The sequence below is a fragment of the Propithecus coquereli genome, unplaced genomic scaffold, assembly GCF_000956105.1.
Source record: "Propithecus coquereli isolate 6110/MARCELLA unplaced genomic scaffold, Pcoq_1.0 Scaffold152, whole genome shotgun sequence".
In the NCBI taxonomy this organism is placed as follows: Eukaryota; Metazoa; Chordata; class Mammalia; order Primates; family Indriidae; genus Propithecus; species Propithecus coquereli.
The window spans coordinates 1717458-1731110 of NW_012139636.1; the positions used below are offsets into that span (position 1 = coordinate 1717458).

Consider the following 13653-nt stretch of genomic DNA (forward strand, 5'->3'; position numbering starts at 1 on the left):
CAGGCTGGTCTAGAACTCCTGAGCTTGAGCGATCCACCCGCCTCGGCCTCCCAGAGTGCTAGGATTACAGGCGTGAGCCACCGCGCCCGGCCATTCATCAATGACATTCTTAAGTAAAACTCTTTTGTAGTTTTTTTTTTTTAACTACAACTGGGGAGTGATACGAATACGATTTCTAGTAGAGTCTGGTATGACGATCTTGATTCAGGGTAAGGTATCAGTAATTTTATCAACCATGGGTTTTTGCACAATCCGGTGTCAACACAGTAAAAACAGCAAGTACCTTCTTAGTATTAATATGAAAATAGTTTTGACTTCAGAGACCCTTGGGGTCTCCCACAGTTTGAAAACCACTGTCTTGAGTGGTAGCTATTATTTTTACAGGAGGCACCAGCTTTGGGGTCAAACAGACCCAGGTCTGAATCCATAAAACCTTGCTCAAGTACGCAAAGCCTCAGTTTCCTTGTGTGTACAATGGAGAATATTACCACTTACCTTCAGTGTTCTCCGGGGGATTATCATGAGTTAATGCATATACAACTGTTAAGCACAGTGCCTGGCCCAAAGTAAACGCTCAAATTATAAAACAATAAGAAAAAACACATTACTGTTTCAAGGGAGAAAGGTAGGAAGAAAATAAAGAGATCTGAAAATAAAACTCACTGAATCCTTACAAAGGCATATGCCAGAAATCATCAAACATTCACATCCAAAATAACCGTTCTGAAATCAAAGGTCAAGAGAAGAGAATAGGATAAACATAAAATAAAATTCAGACAAATAATGAAAACATGACAGAGCCTTAATGGAGGAAACCAAGTATTTCAAAACACAGCAGAAAGGGGTTGAGGGGGGAACGTTGCAAAAAGACAGTAAAGAAGTAAACAGAGTATCAGATTTGAAGAAAGTAAAAAGGTATCTCTCCAACGTCTAAAGTACAATGGGAAAAATGCACTCACTAAAACTCAATTTGCCACAAATTCCAAGTTCTACAAGGCTAACAATAACAAGGACTTACCAACGTAAGCTCCTAATTCTTGCAATTTCCCCTTAATGGCACTCTGAGAGGAAAAAAGCAAAGGTGCAGGTGAGAAAGTCGGTTCTAGCAAAACAAGACAAACTGCAGCGCAAAGGCAACTTTGCTGGTGCCCGCACCTTCCGCCCCCCGCTAGGCGTCTCGGGTGGGGGCGGGGAGGAGCCTCGACCCCTCCCCCCCAACTCCCGGCCCCCGCGGCGGCTGCCTCCTGCTGCCCACTGAGCCGCTCACTGCGCCGCGGTGTGTGGCCCTCCCCCGGCCTGTACGCGTCCTTCCGTTTCCCCGCGGCTACTTCTTCAGCCGCAACCCCGCTCGCCCGCCGCGCTTTGAGGCCGCGTCTGCGCCCAGGCCCCAGACGGTCTGGGAGAGGAAGAGCCGCTCACCGGCACCGCAACCCTTCGAGGAACGCCAGGCGGCAGCCAGGCCGCGGCGTTCACCCGGGCCCACTGTCCCCGTTACTCCTGACAACCGCCCGCCCGCCCGCCTGCAGAGGCCCAGCTTTCCGCCCCTGTCCAGCGCCAACCGACGCAGGCCTCACCCGGATCTTGCGGCTGATCTCGGTACCGATCTCCATGGTTCTGCGACAGGCGCAGCACAGCGTGGCGCTCCGTTTACCTCAGGGCCTGCCGGGGCCTTCTAACCCGCAGCCGGGCCTCCGCCGCCTCCTCCGCTGCTCCCGCCGCTCCGCCCCTGGCCGCGCGCACTGCGTGTCCCCGCCCCCGCCGGACCCGCGCGCCGTAGTGAACGCGCATGCGCATGCGCATGTGCACGCCTGGGTCCGCAGAGCCTGCGCTCTGTCGACCTCTGCTGGCGCCGAAGAGGGCTACAGGGTGCGGGGATGGGGGGCGGCCTCTCTCCGCCTCTCCAGACCCTGGACAGCCTTCCGTCTTCCCTTTCCTGGCCCTCCGCTTATTCATTTTACTCTCCTTTGGATAATAAGAATGAATTAAATCTGTAGCGGGAAGATCCAGGATTTCGTAAGATCCGAGTTCAAATCCAACCTTTAGTTACTAGTATTATGGTATTGGTCCAGGTATTTCAACTCTTGAAGCTTCCGTTTTCTTACCTGTAAAATAGAGACTGCCTCCTAGAGGTTGCACTATAATTACACTTGGAGGGAAAAGGGGACCATCCAGAACAACAGAACCAATCCATCAAGTCCTCTCTTTGGCTGTACAGCTATCCTGGTTCTCCTGGGTTTGGTTCGGCTCTCCTTTCCCCAGGCCCGCCAGTGGCCTTCCAGAAGACTAATCCCCATCCTGCTCTTCTCTGAACTCCCTCCTTTGTACAACTGTTTCGTTCTCAAGACTTCAGTTGTCACCTCTATGCTGACAATGACCGAATTTTCTGTTGGCCCTGAGTTCTCACCTAAACCACACTCCCAAATTCTCATCTTTGCCATATTCATTAGCTAGAAGCAGTCCACACTGGAGGGGTGAGGGGAGAGAGGTTATACAGAGTATGAACAGCAGGAGTCATGGGGCTACCCAAAGTCTGTCACATGGTCCTTTAATAATCTCATAATCCTTCCTTCTGAATTCCTATGGCATCTATATGGGAACTACAAGCATGATTTTATACTCTCCACACTTGATCTTAGCCAAAGGCCCAGAAGCGATTACATGACAATATACTCTTTGTGATGCTATTTCATGTGTTCCCATGTATGTCCTCCCTAACAAAATTGTAAACTCTCTGTAGGTCTTTATATTTCTCCAAATTTTCTTTCCGAATGCTAGACACATAGTAAGCACTTATTAAATATGTATAGGGTAAAAGAAACTAAAGACCTAGTTTACAAAAGCATTCCTTAAAGATAATCCAATTATCATGCAGTCATTCAACATTGATGAGAGGCAGCAGTGCAGGGCGACTGAGAACAAGGACCCTGGAGCCAGAAAGCGTGGGTTTGAATCCTGGCTCTGCCACTCCCTCTGAGACCTTAGGCGAATTTCTTAGTCTCTTTGGGCCTCAGTGTCCTCATCTGTGACATAGGTATGATACTAGTTTTTCCTGCAAAGGGTTATTATGAAGATGAAATAAGTTGATATATGTGAGAAGCATTTTGGACTGTGCCTGGCTCATAGCAGTATTATGTTTGTTGATTATAAATGAAATGCCTACAATGAGCCAGATAACTGTGCTAGGAGCCAGAGCACAAAGATGAGCAAGTCTGAGTCCCTGCTTTCATGACACAATCCAACTGACAGATAAACAATTTCAATTCCTTTACCCACTATTTCAAAACTAAGAACAAAAGCATGTTTTACCATTACTGGGTACAAAATTCTCAGTCAATGTTTAGATAATATTGAAAGAACATTTTATTAAAAATAGAGAATGTTTTCATAAAAATGTATTCAAGAAAGGGCTAACTTTTAGGACAATGAGCTTACTACTGTGGAAAAGGCTGCCTGAGAACTCTGCGCCTTTAGATCTCAGAAGTTACAGTGTGTGGGTCACAGAGGGGGCAACCCCACTAAAGCAATGGTATTTGGTGGTCTGGCACAGTTCTAGATGTCTCCCTGTAAACTGCAGCTTCATAAACCATATCACATCTCAAGGATGGTGTTGACAGTGATGCCCTAAGGAAACCGTTAAAGGGAGTAGGAGTATTAGGCTGGAAAAAGATTAACTGGACAATGATAGTTTTTTCCCCAGCTTGGAAGGATTCTTTGGTCCAAGGGGAATGACATATTTTCCTCTAGGAGATAGTATGAAGACCAGATTTCAATGAACCACAGTGCCAGCTAAGAGGGCTCTGAGGTGTCTTCCAAAAAGAGAAGGTGACTGAAAAGAGCATTGGTTTTAAAGTCAAAGGGGCCTGAGTACCAGCCCCTACTCCATGGAGCCATGAGTCCTCTAACATTGGCCCCTGTGGTGTCTCCAGTCTCTTCTTAGAGCTGCATTTCAGCTGGATGTTGCATATCTTCTGCAAGAGTGGGTGAGTGAGTGTGTGTGTGTGTGTGTGTGTGTGTGTGTGTACGTGTGTATAGAAGTGAGGGCGGAGGATGGAAGAGATTTCCTCCAGCCTGGAATGCTTGCTTTCCTTTTGTTTTCCCTTTTTTTTTAAAATAAAAAATCTTTTATTTGTCCTTCCATACTCAAGCAGAAGTTGACCATGGTGATTAATCAGGCATTGCCAATCCATTTAGATTATACAGTATATCCATGTGTAAATTTCCTCACCTACTACAATTATATATTCATATGTTGTTTGCCTGGTAAGTCTTTGAGGACAGGGGTATGCATCCATTCACCTTTTTTCCTACAGCACCTAGCTTCCAATACACGTGGGATCAATGAACGAGTGTTCATTCATAGTGATATCACATGGCATGTCTGCACATAAATCAAAATCCCTAAGCATTGGGAATTACAGTTTGTGAACTAAAAATAAAATCCTGAGCCCTCTGCTAACTGAATGGACCTCTCTTGGCCAACAGGACCCCAGAAATACCTTAAAACTGAGTTTCCAACCACAACAGGATGGGAGAGAGAAAGCACAATAATATGTGTATGATTTCCCTTCATAAATATTCATGACTCCTCCTATAGCTTGTTAAATATGAATATTTGCCCACCCCGCTCACACTCAGTATAAAATCCTGTTCCCCTTTGTCTCTTCTTTGAAGTACATATGCCTGGCTTCTGGCCAGCTTCCCAACCTGTTGGAATGGCCACCCAACAGGTTGCTACCTTTTATGAAATATAAAGCTCTCCTTTTTCCAAAGTATAAACCTAATTATTTATTTTTTTTAGTTAACAAGTTATAGCATTCACTTTTGCTACCGAAGCTGACATGCTTCTCTATTTTTTTGTTAATTTGAACAAATACTTTGCCAACATCATTCTTTCTCTGATGTTCAGGGGAACGTGTGCACAAAATTCTCACTCTTTGGCAACTGAAGAGGTGTTGCACCTGGTGTGGTGTTGAGTGTGGTAGACAGAGCTCAGGGTGAGGATTCAGAGACCAAAGGAGATTTTGCCCGTCTAGTGCTGGCCCTCACAGCCCCCTTACCCTGGGGATCATTATCTTTGTGGGGTGGAGCATTCATTCAATTTGGATTCTTGCAGAGAATGATAATTTGTACAGTAGATATTCAGCATGCTGTCAAAGCAGATTTTTTTTTTTTGAAAAAAAAGCCCCGCCCGGCCCCCCGGCCAAAAGGCAAGGGCCGCAACAAAACCCAACCCAAACCCAAAACCCCGGGCCCAAAGGAACCCCCCGCCCCAACCCCCCCTAGTAGCTGGGACTACAGGCAAGGCGCACACCACGACACCCAACTAATTTTTCTATTTTTAGTAGAGATGGGGTCTTGCTCTTGCTCAGGCTGGTGTTGAACTCCTGAGCTCAAGCAATCCTCCTGCCTCGGCCTCCCAGAGTGCTAGGATTGCAGGCGTGGGCCAGCGCCCAGCCAAAACAGATTAATTTTTTAACTCCTAAGAAAACACTAGTCAACACACCACCCAAACCACAATTCAGTCCCTTTTTACTTTTTTATCTTTCATCGCCTTATGTGCAGGCTTCCTTTTTAAAATTTTATTTATTTTAGAAAGAATTGCTTTCCACTGTGTAAGTATGTATAATATGCCACCTTCTGGGTAACTAGAGGAGGTAAAGATGCACACACGTAGTTGCTTATATCTGTATAGAATATTTCTATAAACATACATAGAAATGAGGTTACACTGGCTATCCCCAGAAGAGCTGTCTAGTAGGCAGGGTGGGAAGGGGATTTATCACTTATACCCTTTTGTATCTTTGGGGGTTGAACCATATAAATTATCTCACTTCCTTACATATGAAACATAAGCTAATAATAATTTTATGTTTAACACTTTAAAGGGGTTATTCAAGTGCCTTGCTATGGGGATGTTACTACCAAATTAACTTGGATGAGGGAAAATAGGGCTTAAGTACTTGGTCAGTAAATAACATCTGTGGACTGTGAGAGAGGAAGTTCAACTCAGTTGTCTAACATCTCTTGGGTTTTATGATCATTTTCTATTTTTAAAATTCTTTTATTTTCTTCCCGATTCAATTAACACGTTTTTATTTAGTACCTACTCTCTGCCCAGTACTGTCCTAGGAATTCTAGGAGATATAAAAGAAGCCTTCATGAAACAACTTTGAACGTTCTTGCCAAGTGTAGACATCACCGTGGAATGAGGTAACTAGAAAGTTGTCTTGGAAGCAGAGTCTTAAATTGAGACTTGGAAAGAAGCAGAAGGCTTAGACAAATGGAAGAGGGGCAGGCAGTGTTGCTGGCCAGGGACAACAGCTCAAGGGGGCAGAGTGGATGCTGGAGAGAAGAGAGCAATAAGGGTGGTCAGAGAGGCCCGTTTGGAAAGTCCCTAAAGGTCAGGCAGAAAAGCTTAACCTTGGAAGTCCACCAGGAGTGATAAACACAGGAGAGAAGTAAGCCTGGTATTACCATAGAAAGAAAATTGGGCAACCAGATGCAAGGAGACCACCCCTGTTGCAATAATCCAGATGTAAAATGATGAGGATTTGGATATAGAATGTACCAGAGGGAACAGAAAGGAAAAGAAACAATTGGTGAGACATTTCAAAGGAGGAAATATCAGGCCTTGATGACAGGCTGGAGATGAGAAAGGAAGAGGCACACATAATTTCAATTTGTCTAGCGTGGGAGGCCAAAGTGACTTATTTTCAGATCTCTTTTCTTTCCTCACACACTAATTGAGCCCCTCAGAGTTCAGTTGAAATGTCAATCATAAACAGGATTGATCATTTTTTTCCATTAGAAACACAGGTAATCTTATTTGCCTTTAGCTACACGATCCCAGCTGAATTTCGCTGGGCTTTGTTCTCAGATAGCATCATACCTCTATGATAGCGCTCCCCACTTAGGCCTTGTACCGTGCACATGGTGCGCAGGTGTGTTTATCACCCACTAGACTAGAAGTCCTTTGTGTGCAGGCACCATGTCTCAGGTATAGTAAGTATTTAAAAGTGTTTGTTAATTGTTGAAGAAAATGAGATTTAAGTGAAACGTAACATTAGGAAAAAGCTTTCCAGAAACAATATTAAAATAAAATCATTTAAATTAACATTTGCATAAATTAAAAGCTTCTCTGTTCCAATTACTCAAACCACATGCCAAGTAAATATTGCGACATTAAGGAATAAAACTGTGTGACCCCAACAGCACTGTAATAGAGCCAATCACTCAAACCACATGCCAAGTAAATATTAAATACTCTATTGCAATCCTGTTGGGGTCACAGTTTTATTCCTTAGTGTCACAATACAGTAATAATAATAATGCAGTACAATAATACAATATAATAAACATTACTAATACAGCCTAGAGTTAAATGAAGCACTTCACATATATTTAACAGAAGTTATTAGATATTGCTTGTTATTCCTGTTTTATAGGATACAAGTACAGAGAGATTAAGAAATTTGCACAAGGTCGCCCAGCTAGGAAGCGTTGGTGCTAGGATTTGAACCCACACAAGTTGACCTGAGTCTCCATCCCTAATAACTCTACTTTGTATTGCACGTGCATACAGCTCTAAGGCATATCAACAATTTTTTTTGGGGGGGAGGTTCCCACCCAGTACTGATCAGTGTCTAGTTTTATGGAATATACTCTTAGAAGCACAGAAGGAAAAAATACAATATTTGAATTGTCTTCAGAAATGTCCAGGAGTAAACGAATAACTCCAGCAACAGTAGCATTTTACAGACCACCTAATAATAACACAGGAATAAAATCCTTTACCAGGAACCGAAACTATCCCCCCCATTTTATTTAATATTAAAAGCCTTGCTTTATTTGGAAACTCTTAAAATAAGTGGTCATACGATTAAAAAAAGCAGCGGCGCGCCCCCTCCCCGGCGGCCGGGCGCAGCTGTCCGCGCCTCCCCCGTGCCGAGCCGCCCGCATTCCAACTCTCTGAGGTCACGGCCACCGCCGCCTCCCCGGATCCGTCCGCCCGGCCGGCCCAGGGGGAGGGACGCCCGGCCCCGGCCGCTCCGCTGCTCTGGCCGCGCGTCCCGCGTCCGTCCGTCCGTCTTCCTGCCTCCTCCCACCCCCGCGGGGTTCTTTGTGCGGCGCTCCTCGCCGGCCGGTCCCACCTCCAGGCCTTTCCCCTCGTCGTCGCCGGACTCTGCCCGGGGGAATGGTCTGCGGGCCGGGTTTTGGGAGACAGGAAGTGAGGCATGCGGGCCCCATGAGCGCGCGGCGGCGTGGACTGGCGTGCGGGCGCGGCTGCGGCGGCCGCGCGGCGGGGCCCCGGGAGGCGGGCCGCTGAACGGGGCGCGCGGCCCCGAGGATGCGGGAGCGGGAGCAGGTGAGGGCGCGGGGCCCCGGCCGGCGGGAGCGGGGCGGGCGTCCGAGCAGAGCGGTGGGGTGTGTCCGCACGCCGGGACCCCCGGAGCGCGCCGGTCAGCCCTGGAGTCCCGGAGAATGGGTCACGCTCGCCAGACCCATAGCAGGAACGTAACAAAGAGAAAGGTCTTCCTTCTTCAGGTTCGCTGCGATCTACTTGAGAAATTTCTAAAAGGGGTCTCGAACTTCAATTCTGAACTCCTCAGCCGATTGTTGCGACTTAATTCTGGGTCAGGGTTTAAAAGATTTAGGCATATTTGTGCCTCTCAGAATATGTAAATGTGAAATTTGCCGGATAACTTTGGCGAGAAGGGGCATAGGGAAGGACTGTTTGGTAACACCTTGTTTTGTTTTTGGAGTAAAGAGTGTTTACTCTGGAAAAAAGAATTCTTGGATCTGCAAATTCCGACTTGTGATTTCTGCAAATCCTGATTAGATTGGCCACTCTTGGCATGCTCGTCCTATTTTCTTTTTTGCTGAGAAAGCCTTATAATAATAGCGTATGCTCGCAAACACATTCAAAACATTCTTGTGCTCCAAGTGACAACCGCTGTATGCGTAATAGTTACTGACAGGTTTTTTTTTTTTTTAAGTTTGTGATACGACAATAATTTTACTCTGAAAGTAGTTGCGTTTTGTTTCTAGGACATTTTATTCTCGAGTGTCTACGCACCAGTTCTGTCCCTGGGAAACATAGGTTTGATTTAATGCTATAGATACAGATATTACTCTAAAAATGTCATATGCTCTCTTTTAGTGATAGTTTTAAAGCAACACTGGCAAAATTACATGTGGTGAGGACCTTAGCAGCAAGGGGGGAAACAAGATTGAGAGTTAAAGTGTATTTGAGAAACTTTTGGAAGGGGTTGTGGAGAGGAAGAATTAAAACGAATTAACAAATAGCTCAGACTGCCTTTTGTAAACTTGTACAGATGATATATTCGTTTTCTTACTACATAAGTATTGTAGAGAAATTGTCTCCTAGATTTTTTCCTTTTAAAACTATTTATAAATTGCGTTTAGTAGTTAAATTGAAGATCCAACTACCTTTCATTGCATATCAGTTTACACCTGAAACAGACATCCTAAAAGCATCTAAAATTTTTATTCCTCTTGGTTTTAATATTCAAACATTCATAACAATGACATCATTTGGCAGCAAATACTGTACATCAGTGAAAATTAAGATGTGTAAATCATTGATTGTTTTGTAAATGATTAAGGAGATTATTTTAACCCAGTGAATTTTACATAAATAAGCAAAAAGCAAGCCATTCTTCTAGACAGATCTTGGGGGAAAATGCACCTGATATACATCAACTTTTTCAATTACATTATAACATCTACCAAAATAAAAGAGAAAATGTTTACTTTTCCTTATCCCTTATGCTGTAATATATTTCAAGTCTCAGGGACAATTGAAAGTTTTACTCTGAGTTTGCTTAATCAGAGCTTAAGTTAATAATTAAGTTATATAGTGTAGTATCTATTACCTTCAAGAAATAGTTCTATGTAGTGAAAAGACTACCATATTTGAACAGCCCCTAATACAAATATTTATTCTCCTTTGCATCTGTGCAATATCTTGTCTCTTCACCTATATTAACCTGTTTCCAGTTACCATAATTTGTATATAAAATTGAAATCCATCACCTCATCTCATGAAAGGGTGTTTAGTATATATGATATATAATCTTTTAAAATTTACACACTGTTTATCAGGCAATTTTCTAGTTAAAAGCTTACTAAGGTTCTCATTTCTTGATTTTTTTCATTTTGCTTCAACTATTTAGTTTATACCCCTGAAACAGCAAAGAGCATCAAAAGCTATTGCAGGTAGAGATCTGATTTTTTTTTTTTTTTTTTTTGGAGACAGAGTCTCACTGTGTTGCCCGGGCTAGAGTGAGTGCCGTGGCGTCATCCTAGCGCACAGCAACCTCAAACTCCTGGGTTCAAGCAATCCTTCTGCCTCAGCCTCCCAAGTAGCTGGGACTACAGGCATGCACCACCATGCCAGGCTAATTTTTTTTTCTATGTATTTTTAGTTGTCCGATTAATTTCTTTCTATTTTCAGTAGAGACGGGGTCTCGCTCTTGCTCAGGCTGGTCTCAAACTGCTGAGCTCAAACAATCCGCCCTCCTCGGCCTCCCAGAGTGCTAGGATTACAGGCGTGAGCCACCATGCTTGGCCGAGATCTGATCTTTTTATAGTACTTATTTTCTATTCCCCTCTATAGTATGGTGCTTTTACCTACAGAAAGCACTTAGTCAATGCTGTTAATTAGCACAATGCTTTGAGTGGTTCTAGTTTTGTTTTTTCCTCTGGCCTTCTATCTCTTGTTTTTAACTTACTTTCCTGGCTATCGGGTGATAACCAGAGCTCAAAAACAAAAAGCCCCAAATCAAAACCTAAACAAACAAAAAACCAGTCAGAGAAAACTGTGGGTTGGGTCCTTATTAGAGATACAGCTCTGTATGTAATTATAGCATGCTTGTAATCTCCTTAAGGACAGCAACGGCTTAGGATTCGTCTTGGATTTCTCACGATGCTCATTACGCTGTCTTGTACCCAGAGATGCAATACACATTTGTGGAATGGAATTTCAAAATGTTAAGTTTGGCAAAGCCTAGGGTAATAGCTAAACCCTATTCTCTAGCTCTGCCATTCCCTAGCCCTGGGTGCCCATCACCTCTGGGGGCTGAGACGCAGTCAGGAGAGCGCACAGAGCAGCTGTCGATTCCCAGCTCAGTCCGTCCGAGTGGGGAGCTGAGAAAGCCACTTCTCCTCCTGAGGCCTGGGTTCTGTCTGCCAGATTAAGAGGGTTAGGGGCAGAGCCAGTCCCTCCGCGCGGTCTCCGGTCCAAGTTCATAGTAGGCAGCTACGGCCGGGCCTCGCTAAGCGATTCGTCCTCGAGGGCATCCTCCGCTCAGAGGAAGAGAGAAGGTGGGAACCGTCCCAGGGCTCTGGAAACATCCGAGAGTTTGTCAGCTCCATCAGTGGAAAAATAAATCCAGCTGATATAAAAATCCTCAGCTGCCGCTCGTTTCCAATTTGCCATAGCTCAGACGTTACCATCAACAGGTGTAGCTAAAATCGTAACTAGCGTATTTTGGGGTCCTATGGCTCTAAATCGGGCATCACGCAAATCCCGCCCAATCCCCACCACCTGCAGGGCTCGAGCTGGCCCCTTTAAAGGTTCCCTTCGGGAGCCGACGGGCGGGTCCTACCCGAGCGCTTCCGTCCAGAAACGGGGCCGCGGGCGGAGGGTTCCGGAGCCTGCCAAACTACCTGTTGGCCTGGCAACGCCGTCGGCTCTAACTGGGCTGGGGGGAGGACCGGGCAGGAGCCTGAGGCTGAGGTCTCCACCACGGGGGTGGCTTCGTGGGTTTTCTGAATCCCGTCCGCTCATTAACTCCAGATGGAGTTTACGGCCTCGTCCGCCTCTTCTACTGGGCCACCTAGGTGTAGGTCTACTGCCGATTTGGGCGTCCCAACCCTGGAGAGGAGCCGGATGCCAGAGTTTTCAGAATTGTCCTTGTTCTAGTGGTAATTGGACAACGAGCATTTACAGGGTCTTTCATGATGTTTATAAGTAAATCAGTTTGATGACGTCAATACTTAGAAACCAGAAAGAGTTCTACAAATACTTGTTAAGCACTTCACCTTGTTTGAACCTCCCAGCTGCCATAAATTAGAGTGGATTGTTCCTTCCTTTTGCCTTCAGGGTTAATTTGCCTAAGATTGGAGTTGTCTTCACTTTCTCATTTAAGGACTTAAGAACTTTGACATTTGGAGTATTGGGGAGCCCAGTAAAGGTTACCTAGGAAAAACAATACTTTATTCAAAATAAGAAGAGAACCACTAATGCTAACTACTAAATTTGGGATTATAGCAGTGCTGGCCACTATCTCATTTAATCTGACATTAGCTGCAGTTTGTTATCACTATTTGTAGAATAAAGTGAGGGGTGGAGTCTGACCCACGGCCCAACAACAGCTCTGTTGATAAATTTCCACCCTGCCTCCCTCCCAGGTCCTGCTAGTGCGCCTTTTTCCAGTGGAGAGGGAAAGCTTATTCTTTGGGCACAGATTGATTGATTTTTTTTTTTTTAGAGCAAAGTCCAGAGTTAACCATTGCTCATGTAACCAGCCTTCCTCTTTCCTCAGCGCTGGCGTGGATGTTCCCTTCACCCGGCCTTTGGAGACTCAGTTGCTTTTTAATGGCGGCAGCGGCTGCTGGGTGAGCAGCCGGAGACAGGACAGTGTTTGTCCCGTTGGGAGAGGATCGCTTTTTCCCGGCGTCACCACCGCTGGATTAGTGGGGGTACTTTTCCCTCTTTACGCCTCCACTCTTGAAGGGAGAAGATGCCACTGCCATTTGGGTTGAAACTGAAACGCACCCGGCGCTACACCGTGTCCAGCAAGAGCTGCCTGGTTGCCCGGATCCAGCTGCTCAATAACGAGTTTGTGGAGTTCACGCTGTCTGTGGAGAGCACTGGCCAGGAGAGCCTAGAGGCCGTGGCCCAAAGACTGGAGCTGCGGGAGGTAAGCCGCCGAAAAGACTGCAGGCTTCTTTGGCCTGGCTTCTCTTCTTACTTCTGCTCCGCTTTAACGCATGCTGGCTGTGTTCTAGCCTACCAGACCATCAGAGCATGCCCCTGGCTGTGGTGTCTGAGTTGAGCTTGCAAGTCCCCTCCCCATGAGGCAGGAATAGTTTAGAGCAAGAAGTCTTCCTTCGGGAGTGCCCCACAAGTGGATTGACAGTGCCTGAGTTTTGAACATGTTTATGTTTCCCCCAAACTGTAATCCAGAATCAAATATGAATGCCCTTTGGGTTGTCTAAGTTTCCGTTTTCCATATAACCCCAAATGGGTCATCTTGATTTCTAGTACAGTTTACTGACTTCATTCTTGCAATGTTCATTGACTTAAAATTCATTGACTGTTTTCCACAGGTTAGGCCAAGATTCCAGAGACATCTTGCTTGAGTTTGAATTCTGGTTTCCTCACCAACTAGTTGTGTAACCTTGGGCAAGTTATTTGATATCTCTGAGCCCCAGGTCTCCATCTAAATCATGGGGATAACAGTGGTGCCTAATTCTCAGAGTGGTTGCATGATTTAATGTGTGTGTGAAGCCGTAATCTCTAATAACTAGTTTGTTAGAGTACTCATAGAAAGGTTTGCCCAGGGAAACTTCTAATCTAGTTGGTAAGAAGTTGTGGAGTCCTCACACATCCATATAATATCTTTT

General features: G+C 45.2%; 2 protein-coding genes across 2 annotated transcripts in view; one reads left to right on the plus strand and one right to left on the minus strand.

Annotated features, from left to right (window-relative positions):
* Positions 1–1786, minus strand: part of ZC3H14 (zinc finger CCCH-type containing 14) — a 59891-nt gene extending 58105 nt beyond the window's left edge. Inside the window, exons 1-2 of the mRNA XM_012640399.1 lie at positions 1575–1786; positions 1019–1061 (exon numbers count right to left, since the gene is read on the minus strand). Coding sequence (XP_012495853.1) covers positions 1019–1061; positions 1575–1610 — 79 coding nt within the window. The 5' untranslated portion in view covers positions 1611–1786. The remainder of the gene's footprint in view (positions 1–1018; positions 1062–1574) is intronic.
* Positions 1787–12738: 10952 nt separating this feature from the next.
* The window catches only part of PTPN21 (protein tyrosine phosphatase, non-receptor type 21), a 63191-nt gene continuing 62276 nt past the window's right edge, over positions 12739–13653 (plus strand). Inside the window, exon 1 of the mRNA XM_012640416.1 lies at positions 12739–12947. Coding sequence (XP_012495870.1) covers positions 12768–12947 — 180 coding nt within the window. The 5' untranslated portion in view covers positions 12739–12767. The remainder of the gene's footprint in view (positions 12948–13653) is intronic.